This window comes from Otolemur garnettii, unplaced genomic scaffold (genome assembly GCF_000181295.1).
Source record: "Otolemur garnettii isolate 467f Iridium unplaced genomic scaffold, OtoGar3 scaffold00179, whole genome shotgun sequence".
Classification (NCBI taxonomy): Eukaryota; Metazoa; Chordata; class Mammalia; order Primates; family Galagidae; genus Otolemur; species Otolemur garnettii.
Window position 1 is genome coordinate 2860249 of NW_003852574.1, and position 13663 is coordinate 2873911.

Below are 13663 nucleotides of genomic sequence, written 5' to 3' on the forward strand. Positions count from 1 at the left end.
CAGCAGATAGGTCACCAACCATATGCATTGGAGCTGACAGGTTCAAACTCAGCCTGGGCCTGCCAAACAACAATGGCAACTACAACAAAAAAATAGCTGGGTGTTGTGGCAGGTGCCTGTAGTCCCAGCTACTCAGGAGGTTTACGCAAGAGACTCACTTGAGCCCAAGAGTTTGAAGTTGCTGTGAGCTGTGATGCCATGGCACTCTACTAGGGTGATGTAGTGAGACTCTGTCTCAAAAAGAAAAAAAAAAAAGAAGGCTTCTGGGGGTTGGGCCTCTCTGGGCCTGCATGCAGGGCCATGGAGGAAACTGGGTAGTGACAATCATCTGGAGTTGTAGGTGGCAGTGGCTTGTCCTGTCCTGCAGAAAGCTGCCTAAGTCTGAAGGCACCCAAACTGTTCCTCTACCTTCTGAAGGCAACTCAGTGGAACCAAGCCCAGGTCAGGAAGGGCTGCCAGAGCCCACTGGAGAAGAACCTGATGCAGGACCTGGAAATGAGGCTTCTGCTCAGTACCCCCTTATCAGCCACAGCTCTCCCATCTGTGAAATGAGGACAAGGTCCTGGGTGGTCTCACCCCCTAGCCTCTGTGATCATTGAATTAGGGACAATGAGAATGGCCCTGCACAAGTCTTGGGATTTCCACAGTAGGGTCACTTGGTACAGCCCCTATCCAGGGCACAGACACACAACCTACTGCGATCCTGCCCCTCAGCAGAGCCACTGAGCACAGTGTCAGACAGACTGTGTATGTGTGTGTGAAAGAGATAGAGAGAGAGTGTGAGCATCTCACCCACACCCCAGACTTTTCAGCTTCACTAATTAATCAGCTAAGTAGTTCTCACCTGCTCAGGTGACAGATCTCTCAGCATCTGCCCCCCTTGAGATCAAGGTCCCACCCTATCCTATTCACACCTCCACAGGCAGCATGTAGAACTTCACACTCATCCACGTACACACATGTGCACACATTCGCCTGGTCACATCCTCGCATGTGGCACACACGCAAGAGCCACCACTCTCTTCTGTGCACACACAAATGCTCACCTGCTCACAACCCCACTGGCATGCAGCACCCACACACAGGATCACATGCTCTTTTCTGCATACACACACATTTGTGCCCACATCCCCCATGCAGCATTATGCATCTCTCTACACCAGGTATCCTTAAACTATGGCCTGCAGGCCACATGCAGCCCTCTGGGTATTTTTGCTGCCGCCACCTGTCCTGCTTAGCAGCCGACTTGTCCCGGGGCCTGCAGTCTGGCCCTCCAACCGTCTGAGGGACAGTGAACTGGCCCCCTGTTTAAAATGTTTGAGGACCTCTGCTCTACATAATAATTAGTCCATGTTCTACCTCACACAAACCTATGACTCCCAGTGTGTCACGGGACTAAGAATTACCAATGCCAGTTGCCTTCTAGGTCTGATTGTCTGTGTTCAGACTCCTGCCTGGAAGGCTTGGGTATGACCCGGCCCTCTTGGCCATGGTCTCCAGACCCCAGATGATTAGGACACTGATTGGGCCTGTCAGAGATTCCTGGCCACCCAATCTTTTATGTGTACCCAAAGGATGCAAAAGCTAAAGGCAGTAGGGTACATCAGAGACTACTAGCCTTGGCATTGATCTGGAGGGCCTCCTGGAGGAGGGGAGCTGTGGGCTGGGTTTAAAGCTGGGGAGAAGGCTGGAAGACGTGGGAGGAGTGAGAAGAGTAGCACATGGACTGAGAGAAAGAAACTGAAAAGTCTAGTGAGAGTGGCAGGGAGAAGGCACATAGCCAGTTGAGAAGCCTGAAGGCCTAAGGAAGCCTCTTTGCTTCCCCTGCCTAAAGCCATATACTTGGCCAAGCCTTCAAGTCATTCCAGGAATGGCCCAGCCTCTCTAGCCCCAGCCTGATGTTTGAGTAGCCAGCTCAAATCCATAATCCTTGAGGTCTTCATACTCTCACACAGTAATTAGGGGATCATCTATGTGAGGCCTAGTCCTGGCAGACCCTCATGCAAGTCTACCTCTCCTAGGGCATCTGGCACCAGAGCTCAAGCCTGCTTCACTGGTCTGTTTCCCCATGTAGGGCTGATAGCTTCTGAGGCTGTGTGGGACAGTTCTCATCTTTCCCTCCTCAGAGCTTAGATGCCTGTCCCTTTGCTTCCCCATCCTCTGAACAGTTACTAGCTGAGTACCTACTCCACACCAGCCCCATGGGTATCTATAGATATATATGACACTGCAGACAGGCATGCGCAGCTGTACACTGGGGAATGTGCACTGCCTGCTTCTCCACCCACACTGTACATCCTCTCTTCCTGATGCCAGGCACTCAACCACTAAGGGTCAGTCACTTGGTTCCTGACTCATGAGAACCCAAGGAATGACCCTGAGGCATCTGGCCAGGATCCATCCCCTGCCTCAGTTTCTCCCCTATATAGAGTAGACCAGGCCCCTTTCATAACCACCAGGTCCCAGGGCTGGGAAAGAGATACAGGAAAGAGATAAGGTTTGTGGCTCTGTAATTTTCTTCAAATCTGACATCTCTGCTCACAAGGAGAGGATAGCCATCCTCAGAGAAGGTGGAGGGAGGCCACACTGAGCCTCCATTTCCTGCCTGGTTGTGGTAAATGCTGCTCATGCTGCCCGCAGGGCCGGCTGTGGTTTGTCAAAACCAATTACTTCTCTGCCTCTGCCAAGTGCTTGAGGCTCCATGAATCTGAGGCAAGTGTCCCTGTGGCCGCTACCGATCCAGCAACGGTCAGGAGTGAAGAGGGGGGAGGAATGCAGATCAGGTCAACCGTCCCCAGAGGCGTAGCATGGAAACCCATTCAGCCCTCCATTCCTAACCCCCACCTCCCATCCTTGACCATCCAGACTAGCTCCCAGCTCCAGACATGGCAGCCCCATCACTCTTCAGAGATGGACACAGAGGCCAGGGGAGGGGAAGAGCCTCTGGCCACTCCTAAATAAGCTGCAAGACCTGGACTTTCATCAGGGCTGTCCTGCTGCAAGGCCAGCCTCCCTGGAGATCCTCAAGGGGAGCCGAATATTCATCAGAATACTCTGCATGTATGTGTGTATGTGGGGGGTGTGTTATCTTGCTTTAGGAATGTTTGACAGACAAACCTCCCAGATTCTCAAGATGGAAGGACTACATGGCCTTCACTTCAGGGAAGGGCTGTGCAGTGAAGCCAAGAGTTCCTGACCAAATTCTCCCAGGCTGTCTGCCTAGTAAGGTTCTGCTCACAGCCACTAAGATGGTCTCTTTCTTAAATTGAAGGACTCTCCGGTCAGAAAACTTTCCAGAGATCCCTGGATCTGCTCCTCTCAAGAACCGCTAATCCTCAGCCCTGGCCTCAAGCCATTTCATTTCTGATCCACTACACTCCCATTCTTGGCAGTAATACCTAAGAACAGCCCAGAGCTCAGTGGCTTTGCATTGGTCTTATTCCACCACCACCCCCCCACCTCTAAGCCCATGGGCCTGAGAGACAAGCAGCTGACTTATTAACTGATTGGAGAAAACAACTCATGACCTCCTGGGGCCTATAGGCCCTTTTCTTCCCCTCCACCCATCTCCACCCCAGGAGTGCCTCTGCATTGGCTTCCTGGATTTCTGGCCAAAGAACCCACCTGCCCTTCCCGAATTCATAGGCCCTATTTCTCTAAGCTTTTTTCTAGCTTGCTGGCCGGCCTTTGTGCCTCTCTAAGTAAGATATCCCTAAAAGGTGTCAGCGTAACCATGGAAGAGGGAACTAATTCCAAACTCCTGGGCCAAGTTGATCAGAAAGGACACCTTGGGGATGTAAACTTCAACACTGTGACTAACTCCTGGAAGGGCAGGCAATTAGTAGTGGGGGGATACACAAAGGCAGCCTCACATTTGTGGGGCTCTATTGTAGCCCTTCTTTGTTCCTGTTCCCCCAAGATCCTTATGTCTCCTGTGAGGACAGGACTACTCAGATCCCATTTCACAGGTGGGGGAACCAAGGCTCAGAGAGGCAGGACCACTGTGCTACACAGTGTCTGTCCTTCCTGCCCATTCCACTCTCACCACCACCCCCCATCCAGCTACTGCTCCTGGCACAGGACCTAGGTTCAAATCCAGCTCTGCCTCCCCTGTGGGACCACAGGCAGGTCCTACCTTCAGAAGGCACAGTGTACACTAAATGTTTCTTTCACCCTCCAAACTATTCCCCATCCCCTGGGAACTGACTTTGGTTGTGCCCCACAGTGACCTTTTGGAACAAGCTGGAGGCCCACTCCCCATGCCTGCACCACCAGCTGATCCCACCCAGAGACACCCTTCACACAGGTTTATTACCTCTACACCCACAGAAACCTGGGCAATAATTCTCTGCTGAGACTTCAGAATCCCAAAAGCCTCCTAGCAGGGCTCCTGTCCCCAGCCTTCCCCTTTTAAGACTTCAGGAGCAGGCTGGGCACCTGTAGCTCAAGTGGCTAAGGCGCTAGCCACATACACCTCAGCTGGCGGGTTCGAATCCAGACCAGGGCCTGCCAAACAACAATGACAGCTGCAACCAAAAAATAGCCAAGCATTGTGGTGGGCGCCTGTAGTCCAAGCTACTTGGGAGGTGGAGGCAGGAGAATTGCCCAGGAGTTGGAGGTTGCTGTGAGCTGTAATGCTACAGCACTCTACCCAGGGCGACAGCTTGAGGCTCTGTCTCAAAAAAAAACAAGAAAGAAAAAGACTCCAGGAGCAAGGGGCCCACTAATGCCCAGGTTCCTCATCCTTGGGAGCAGGAAGAAGGGAAGCCCGGGAGGGCATAGGGGAATGAAGAGGGTACCAGTACCCAGTCCAGCCTCAGCACCCCCAGAGGAGCAGGTGGGGTGGAGGAGCTTCCAGGTAGCTAGTGCCCACAGAAGGGGTGGCCAACATGAGCCAAGGGCCCTGGGGCAAGCATCTCAGAGCATCCCCTCTCACACTGACCTCTGTGTACCCCTCCCTGGTGGAGGTGCATGGAAGGATGTGGAAGACCTAAGCCAGTCAGGGGCCTCAGGCAGGAGCTCCTGCCACAGATGAAACAGCTTTTGAAAAGCTTATCAAAAATGGAATTTTCTTCTGCCAGTGACAATGAAGTGGGGGAGGGAGGAGAAGCAGAAGGGCAGTAACCGTACCTCCCAATGCTATGGTGCTCAGGGAGAGCACTCCAGACCTTACAGTAGGAGGGGGTGCCAGGAGAGGCCACCCCCAGGTCAGGACCTGGAAAGAAAAGAGGTGGGGAGCAGGCTGGGCCAGGGAACTCAGAGGGGTTCCGGGCAGGGCTTCGGTCAGGCTCCTATGCATCCGCCTCTCTGTACCCAATTATGCTTGAGCAGCGGCCTCACCACGTTTCAGACGCCCTCCCAGGAGCAACCCACACACACACACATAGCCCCATGCATCTCCGCTGGGTGCCAGGCAAGAGGACCATATGGTGAGAATAATAAGACAATTAACTTTCCATTAAAGAATAATATATGTGGGTTTTTAGAGAGGCAAGCGACAGCAATTCCTACCCTGTGGCGTATTTCACACCCGCGCCTCCCCACTGCCCCCCACCCTGATGTGGCCCACATCCCAATCATCTATACCAGGAGAGAGGAGAGTGCCACTGGGCCTTAGCAAGGCCTCATGAGCAAGGACTCATCCTCCTTGATGGGAGGATGTTGGATGGAGGGGTGGGGGCTGCACAAGGAGCAAGTGCAAAGCCCTAGGGATGATGTTTCTGAGGCTGCAGGATGCCTGGAGAGGACTGTGATGGGCCTGGGTAAGCTCCCTTGCCACTCCTCACCTGACTCTCTAGTGACAGCTCATGCCAGTGGGGGACCACCTGACCAAAAAGCTGCATGCCTACCTCTTGGGGGCACACATGAATCACAGTGGTCCTATGGAAAAACCAACTGTGGGGTGATGGGGTTACAACCTCTTATGCTTCTCTTTCCTGGCCCTCTAGGGGCTGCTTCTGTCTCCTGGCACCTCCCCCATCCCAACTTCCATCCTCTTCTGCCCCTGTGCCTCTAAGATCCTCAGGTTCCTCGGCATTCTTGGACACTGCTAACCCCATCTGAGATGCTCAGAGAGCACCTCCCATAATGGGAACAGACCATAGTCTCAGCCAGCACCCCTACAGTCAGCGTGGTTTCAGGATTCGTGGTGCCAGCTGGGGAGGAGGGTCAGATGGAGGGGTTCAGAGAAAGATCTGTCTCAAAAACTTGCAGAGAGACCCTATCCCACCACCCTGAGCTCTGCAGGCAAGGGGCCCTGGGCAAGCCAGACTTTGGTCCATGCTGGGAGCTGGCTCCAGATGTGTCACTCTGCAAATATGAATTCCATATTCCCAGGGAGCACTGAGCAGAGAGGGTGCAGGGATGGCCAGGGGCAGACAAGATGGGGTAGAACTGTGCAGAAATGCTACTCCTACCTGCCTATAAGAAGTGGAGGGCACATGGACACCAGTGGCCTAAATCACCATGACTGTCCAGAGCAGCACAACAGTGGAGAGGAGAGCAAAAGACTCAGGGCTTGGATCTCCAAGTCTCAGGGTCCTGCTTTCTGAGGAGGCAGCTTCGGGGGGACTACTCCAGGGTGGTTCCTGTGCTATGACTCCTCCCCCGCACCACATAGGGCTGGCTTGCCAGGACTCAAAGAAGGGACGGCTAGTGGACACAGTCATCCAAGGCCTTGGTTTCCCCATTTGTATGACAGAACCACAAGAATAACTAGCAGCATGTAGCTGGGCTAAGGTCATTATGGGGGCTGAGGCAGCTGAGGGTGGGGGTTGAGCTCTCTGACATTTCTGCCCTGACCAGCAGGTGAGTTACAGGAGCTGATGAGGACTAGGAAAAGCTACCATGGGTCCAGGCTTGGCTTGAGCCTTCCCAGAGTAGCCTGTGGCTCACAGACATGGATGTCCTAAATTCCTGCTCCTGACCCAGCTCTGATCAGGTAGCCTCCCCTTACTGCCATGGGGCATGCCAGGCAGAGGGTCTTCTCTTTTCCTTCTATAGAGTTCCTCCAAGGAAGGTGTCTTACCTAGGTCAAAAACTCATTTCAGGGCTTGTAAACCTGAAGAACCAACTAGCTCTTCCACATGTCTTAACTATAATCTCTCCTCCTTTGCCTTCCCACAGGGTTCCCAGAGTTGTTCCCCTTGTACCCTAGACACTTAGCCAGTATGGGGTAGGTCTCTGGCTGTACCCATCAGCATGACCTGGTCTTTAGAGAGGGGAGACCTGCCCATTTCCACATCATCCCAGCCTCCAGCCCTGTGTACCCCCAGCACCTGATGAATTATTCATCCTGATCAACCTCATTATGTAAATGAGCTCAGAGCCCAAGCATATGCTCTCTGCTCTCCCTCCAGGATGGGGACAATATGGTGCTGATGCAGGAGGGTGGAGAAGAGGGTTGGGAGACTTTGCTCAGCCCCCATGGGCTCTGGAGAAGGTAGACAGCAGCAGGGTCCACATTTCTGTGGCCATTTAGGGCAAGAGTGGGCTATAGGTGGAGGGGGGAGAGGGGACCAGGGAACCCAGGAAGGTGTGCCTCAGGGTATCTGGCTAAGGATGGGGATAGGATGGTATGGGAGCATCAGGTCACAGCAAGAACTCCAGCTAACCATTGAGCCTGGAGTTAGATGAGAAAATATGATGAGTGGTCTTCACAGACAGCCCCTATATCCTGGTTTCCAATCTACAAATGGCCTGCAGTTTGCACCCAGTCGTGCTGTCATGGGGTTGTGGTAAGGTCGGGAAGAGGAAAGTGCCAAGGCAAGGAAAACGTTCCCAAATGCTACTGTCTGCAGTTTCTACACTCTTGCAGCTGCCAGCCCTCGTGGCTCCAAGTTACTGGGGGTGGAGCAGCCTCTAGGATGGGGCAGGCAGGGAGTACAGCCATGGGAAGAGGGTGTTGGGAGGATGAAGAAAGCCAAGGGGGCCCAACTGCAAGTGTTTGGGGGCAGCTCAGAATCAGCTCAAGGAGACCGGAAGAGGGGCAGCTCCCAGGTGTGGGGAGTCTGTCTGTTTGGCAGAACTGGTACCAGGGTACATGGCAGCATCCACAGCTGAGTCAGGGCTCTACTCCAAGCATCCTACTGACCTGTCAGAGCCAGGCACAGGTGGGCACACGGGCCCTCTCATATGCATCTGAAGGAGAGCAATGGCTCAGTCAGGGTCAGAGTTCATTCCCTCCTACTCCCACAGGGTTGCTCTCTTCCTCCAGAACTCTATATCTGGTTGCCCATCCCCATACCTTACCAGAGTACCCAGTGCCAAGAAGCAGCCTCAGAGCTGTCAGCAGGAAGTAAGAGGCTGAGGAAGCAGGTGAGAAAAAACTGGAGCAGGACAGAGAGCCACTGGAGAGCTGGCAGCCATCAGCAGGCAGAGGGACTGCCAGGAGGAGCCGGACGCCAGGTCAGCACTTCTCTGCCTGCCTGCCACACCAAGCACAGCCCTGTTCCAGCCCAACTCCCCACTGCCCCAGGCTCATCCTGTCTGCCCCACCTGAGGGGAAGCATAGCCAGAGGAGGAGCAGGGTGCTGGTACAGGAGTAAGGAGCCAGGGTCCAAGCTCCCAACTCTGCCACAAGCCAGCTACATGACTACATTGGTGACTGCTGGGGTGGGTGGGGGTTGGGAGGGCATGCTCAAGTATGAAAGTGTCTGGAATTAGTCAAGTCCCATCAGAAAGAAAGGGAACACAACTTAAGAGTGAAAATGATCAATGAGAGAAACTCAAATTTGATTTCTGAAAAAGGAAGCATATCTACATCAGCCTGTCCATTGCTATTCTCACCACCTCATACTCCAGTGAGACTTCCATGCCATGCCATGGTCAAGAATGAGGATCAGAGAGGGTCTAGGATTTACCAAGGGACACATGGTGGGTAGGCTAAGCTGGGATTCCATGTCTGGTCCTCATTATCTAGTAAATTCAATGGTCTAGACAGATCTGAGTCTCAGGCATGATGTGTGTACATTATTTTCTCATTGACAAACAGGGTCAATGAGAAATGTTTCAGGGTCTGAGTTGCCCATGAGTAGAAAATAAACTATGTCCCCAAGCTAAGGATTCAAAGCATGGAGGACTGCTGACTGGAGAAGCATGGTTAACTCCTTATGTGGTATACACATGGGTCCCAACATGAAATTTGGAAAAGTGCAGGATGTACATTCCAGGGAACTATCATTCCTTCATTTACCTACACAGCTGTATTTGGCAGTTGCCACTTAGTGCTAGTGCCATTCCTGAGACCAATTTGACTCCTGTTCCGAACAGCTTTTCCTACAGTGCTTTCTCTGGAAAGCTATGCTGGCCTCCAAGTGTGGCTGAGTCATTGAGAGTTCACAGGAAGAGAGCATGATGGGGCTACTGTAATTCAAGCCCAGCATCCAGGAGAGGGAAGCTCAGAAGTGCTAGGCCACTGCAGGGAGGACATCCAGCAAGCTGGAGGTTCAGACCTCTGAACCTGGATCCCCCACCCATCATTTTACCACCTAATTTTCCACAATTAGCCCCATCCTATGCCAGAGGTCCTACATCCATAGTGGCTAACATCCAGCACACTCATGGCTACCCCATTTCCTTGGTACCAGCTAAGCCAAGCATGAGGAAAGGACTGTGGACAACCTCACAGTCTCTGTCTCACTGAGGTTACATACTGGCCCTGATCAGCAGGGATGACAGAAATATAGTGCTTATAGAGTCACCAAACGCTAGACCTGGACTCCAACTGAACCACCAACAGCAAGTTGATTTACTGTACTGTTCTCAGGTCAACTATCAGCAGGAGGTCCCCATTATCCTCTGCTCAGTTCTGGCCAGTACCTCCCAGCCCAAGTCCCCAGCAACAAGATCCTCAAAGACCCATTTCCTAGGAGTCTTACCTCCACTGCTCTAAGAGCATAGCTCTCCAAGGCTCTGCATCTCTACATAAAGAGCAATGGCTCAGGAGCCCACGGCCTGACAGCAACACATTTTGCAGCCTTCTGGGGGTGACGGATGGCCTGCTCTTCCCATCACTATTTCAAACATTAACATAATCTCCCAGGATGAATGTGGTGGCTGGCGCCTAATCAATCACCCCTCCCGTACCTTGATCCCTCATCCTGCCAGGCACAGGATTTCCACTCATCTCATCTTGTGCTACAGCACCTCACACACCACTTTTGGGTTTGCTGAAACTGGTCATCCTATCCCTTTTGTGGACTGTCCCTTTGGCTTCTGTGCACCCTGGATCAACTGGCTCCTCAAGGGCCTGTTCTCCCACTCCAGGCATTGCCTCAAACACAGACCTCACCTTTCTAGAAACCTGAAAGCCCCAATACCCTTTCAGTGACGAGGGTTGTCACCAGAGTCTAGTCATCACTGCAACAATCACCTCAGGTTAAGATCCAGGGGGCCACTACTTTTCTAGTCATTTCTCCCTCCTGTCCCCATGGGCCCAGCAGTATTCCACCATGCTGGACCTCAACCATGCCAAATCATCTTCACTCCTTATTTCTGAAGGTCTTCCCCATTTTCTCAGAAGAGGGTCCCTGAGGGAAAAAGCAAGTGGCCCAGCTCACCTCACGGAGTTGCTGCACACCTCCAAAAATCCGCATTACACCGTCGACCTCTTGCTCCAGGCGTCGGGCCCAGTGCTGCATTCTGTGTGCAGAGAGAGGAGAGAGCTATCAGGAGGGCCCACCTGGAGCTGGCACAGTCCAGCCCCAAAAGCCCAGAGAAGACCAAGGGCAGCCACCCATTTATATCCCAATTTTCACTAGAGGAGAAACAGAGGCAAGGAACCAGAACATGCCTATGAGTCTCCTTTGAAGTCCAGACCCGGTAACCCCAGCTCTGTTGGCCAGCCAGGGAGGAGAAAAGAGTGTATTGTAAATGCATCAAGGAAGTTCAACAGCTCAAAAAAGCCTGTAGGGAGACTATTTTTCACCGTGAAGAGTTAGCCCTTGATGTAGCTCTTCTGAAGGTGGGGACTTCTGGGCACCAGGGAGGAGGGAGTATATGTAAGGGAGCCAGTGGGGGAGGGGTCAGGTTCCTGCCCTTCTGGGCCTCATCTAAGCAGAGGATATGGAGAGGTCCAGCTCAGGTGGCCCATACCTTTCCCTAGTTAAACAGATGTGTGTGTTCATCTGAGTATCACTGCCAGGTGTCCCATAAAAAAGCATCCATTCCTGTGTACTATTGACTATCCCACCCCTTCTTGGGGGCTTGGCAAGCCCCACAATCCCTTTGAGCCACAGCCCAAGGAGGTCTTCTCACACTGATGCCACCCTAGGAAAGTCTTAAGCTATCTGTGTCTCTACTTCCCCCTTTGGAAAGAGGGATAATTTGGGAGCCACCTCTTTTTTTCTTTTTTGAGACAGTCTCACTTTGTTGCCCTCAGTAGAGTGCTGTGGCATCACAGCTCACAGCAACCTCAAACTTCTGGATGATTCTCTTGCCTCAGCCTCCCGAGTAGCTGGGACTATAGGCACCTACCATAATGCCTGGCTATATTTAGAGATGGGGGTCTCACTCTGGCTAAGGCTGGTCTCAAACCCATGAGCTCAGGCAATCCACCTACCTCGGCCTCCCAGAGTACTAGGATTATAGGCATGAGCCACTAAACCTGGCCTGGGGCCACCTCTTGCTGCTCTAAACATGGGGACTTCTGGGCATCAGGGAGGAAGGGGGCAGGAGGAAGCCAGTGGAGGCCTCAGCTAGATCTTGGAGCCTCCTGTCCCCAAAGCCAGGTGGCAACTAAGGAAGAGGAGGGAAGGGAACACTCTTGTCATAAATACACATGAGAATAGGTGAGTCAAGGGTACTGTACAGGGATCTTAGTGAGTGGACAGGATGGGCAGTTGGTCACATGGCCCTATATTCTCAGCCCCACAATCAGGAAAAGGGAAGGTATATGGGGAGAGGGCTCATCTGGGTTCAAACCTGTGACCCCCCCCTTTTTTTTTTTGAGACAGGAGCCTCAAGCTGTCCCCCTGGGTAGAGTGCCATGGCATCTCAGCTCACAGCAACCTCCAACTCCTGGGCTCAAGCGAGTCTCCTGCCTCCGCCTCCCAAATAGCTGGGACGACAGGCGCCCGCAACAACGCCCAGCTATTTTTTGGTTGCAGCCGTCATTGTTGTTTGGCGGGCCTGGGCTGGATTAGAACCCGCCACCTTGGTTGTACATGGCTGGTGCCTTAGCCACTTGAGCCACAGGCGCCGAGCCCTGTGACCCCTTTTTAAGCGGAGCCACATCAGGTGAGCAAAACCACACCAGCCCTTGATAGAGAACAGCCAGAGAAAGATTGTCCACACAGTCCAATGTGCTCTTTGCTGTGACCAAGGCTCCTGCTCTCATGCATCTGAAAATTTATCTCAATTTCGCCTTCCCACTTAACACACTTCCATTCTGCAGATGAGGCCCTTCCAAGCAGGACTACAGAATTACCACAAAGATTTATTGATAAATAAGCTATGGGTTAAGCATAGTCCACAGGGCACAGGATGGGTAAGGTGAGGCCAGTCCCAAGGCTCTGGAGGTACCCCAGTAGGTATAGATTGCAACTAGCCCCAACACTCCTCCCTGGGCCTGCCACCTCCCTAGTGCCACTCAGAGACAGGTCTCCTGGTTCCCTGGGTCAGAAGAGCCTAAGCCTTTACCCAGCCCCCAACTCTCTACCCCTTCTCAGGCCTGGGGTTGGGGAGCTGGGCTCACGCCATTGTATGTGCCCCGGTCGGTTGGCATGGGAACTCAGAGGAGGAGGCGGGCAGATCACTAATTGCAATTTGCCAAGCTGAATGTCAGGACCGTGATGGGAAAAAAAAAATCAACATCAAAAGAAAGAGGTATTAGCTTCGGCTTGTTGCTGGCTGAGCCACAGCCTGATTCCCTCCTCCGCTCACCACCACAGGGGAAAATCTAACCCTGAGTTCGAGTGGAGGGCAAGCTGCAGGCTCAGCTAAGAAGGGCAATCAGGCCCCAGCCTTCAGCCTAGGAAGGGCAGAGTGCAGCAGAGACTTGAGAGTCTGCTCAGCCCCTGGCTACTTTCTACCAGGTGCTGATCTCTTGGGCCTGGCTGAGAGTGGACAATGGAGCAGGTGGCCTTTCTGTGCTCCTCAGATGGAGCCTGAAGGCTGATATTGGGATGGGTTGCCACATAGTACTGTGTCTAGCCAGGCAGGTGACAAACAAATGGGCAGAGTCAGGATGTGATCTCCAAAGGGAACCTTTAGCTGGCACCAACTCTGACCTCAGCGCTCGCTGGTCTAGGGGACAAAATGCCAATCATAATCCTTCCTGGGAGTAAAATGTACAAGGGCACCCACTATGTACAAGGTGCAATGCCAGCGTGTTACGTGTTTTTTTACTTCAGTCTTCTCAAAGAAGTAAACATTATCATCCCTAACTGAGGAAACTGAGGCATAGAACATTTAAGTGACCTGACCAAGTCATCTATCCATGAAGTAATGATTTCATGGATTTGACCCAGAAGTGTGTTGGAGTTGTAAGAGCTGACTCACAAAAACCAATCATGTGCACCTTGTCTCACCTCTGCATTCAGTGATATCAACTTGGGAGATTGAAATAGGTCATAATAGGAATATTTACACCACAGAAATTGGCAAATGCTAGGAACTACATTTATTTCCCCCTGGAGAGCAAGTTGTAAACATTTACTAGTAC

At 52.5% G+C, this 13663-nt stretch overlaps 1 protein-coding gene across 2 annotated transcripts in view; it reads right to left on the reverse strand.

Moving 5' to 3' along the window:
* The window catches only part of CACNA2D2 (calcium voltage-gated channel auxiliary subunit alpha2delta 2), a 150635-nt gene that overhangs the window by 112896 nt on the left and 24076 nt on the right, over nucleotides 1-13663 (reverse strand). For both annotated transcript variants that reach the window (XM_003800621.3, XM_003800620.3), the window contains exon 2: nucleotides 10560-10641. In XM_003800621.3, the coding sequence (XP_003800669.1) occupies nucleotides 10560-10641 (82 nt within the window). The remainder of the gene's footprint in view (nucleotides 1-10559; nucleotides 10642-13663) is intronic.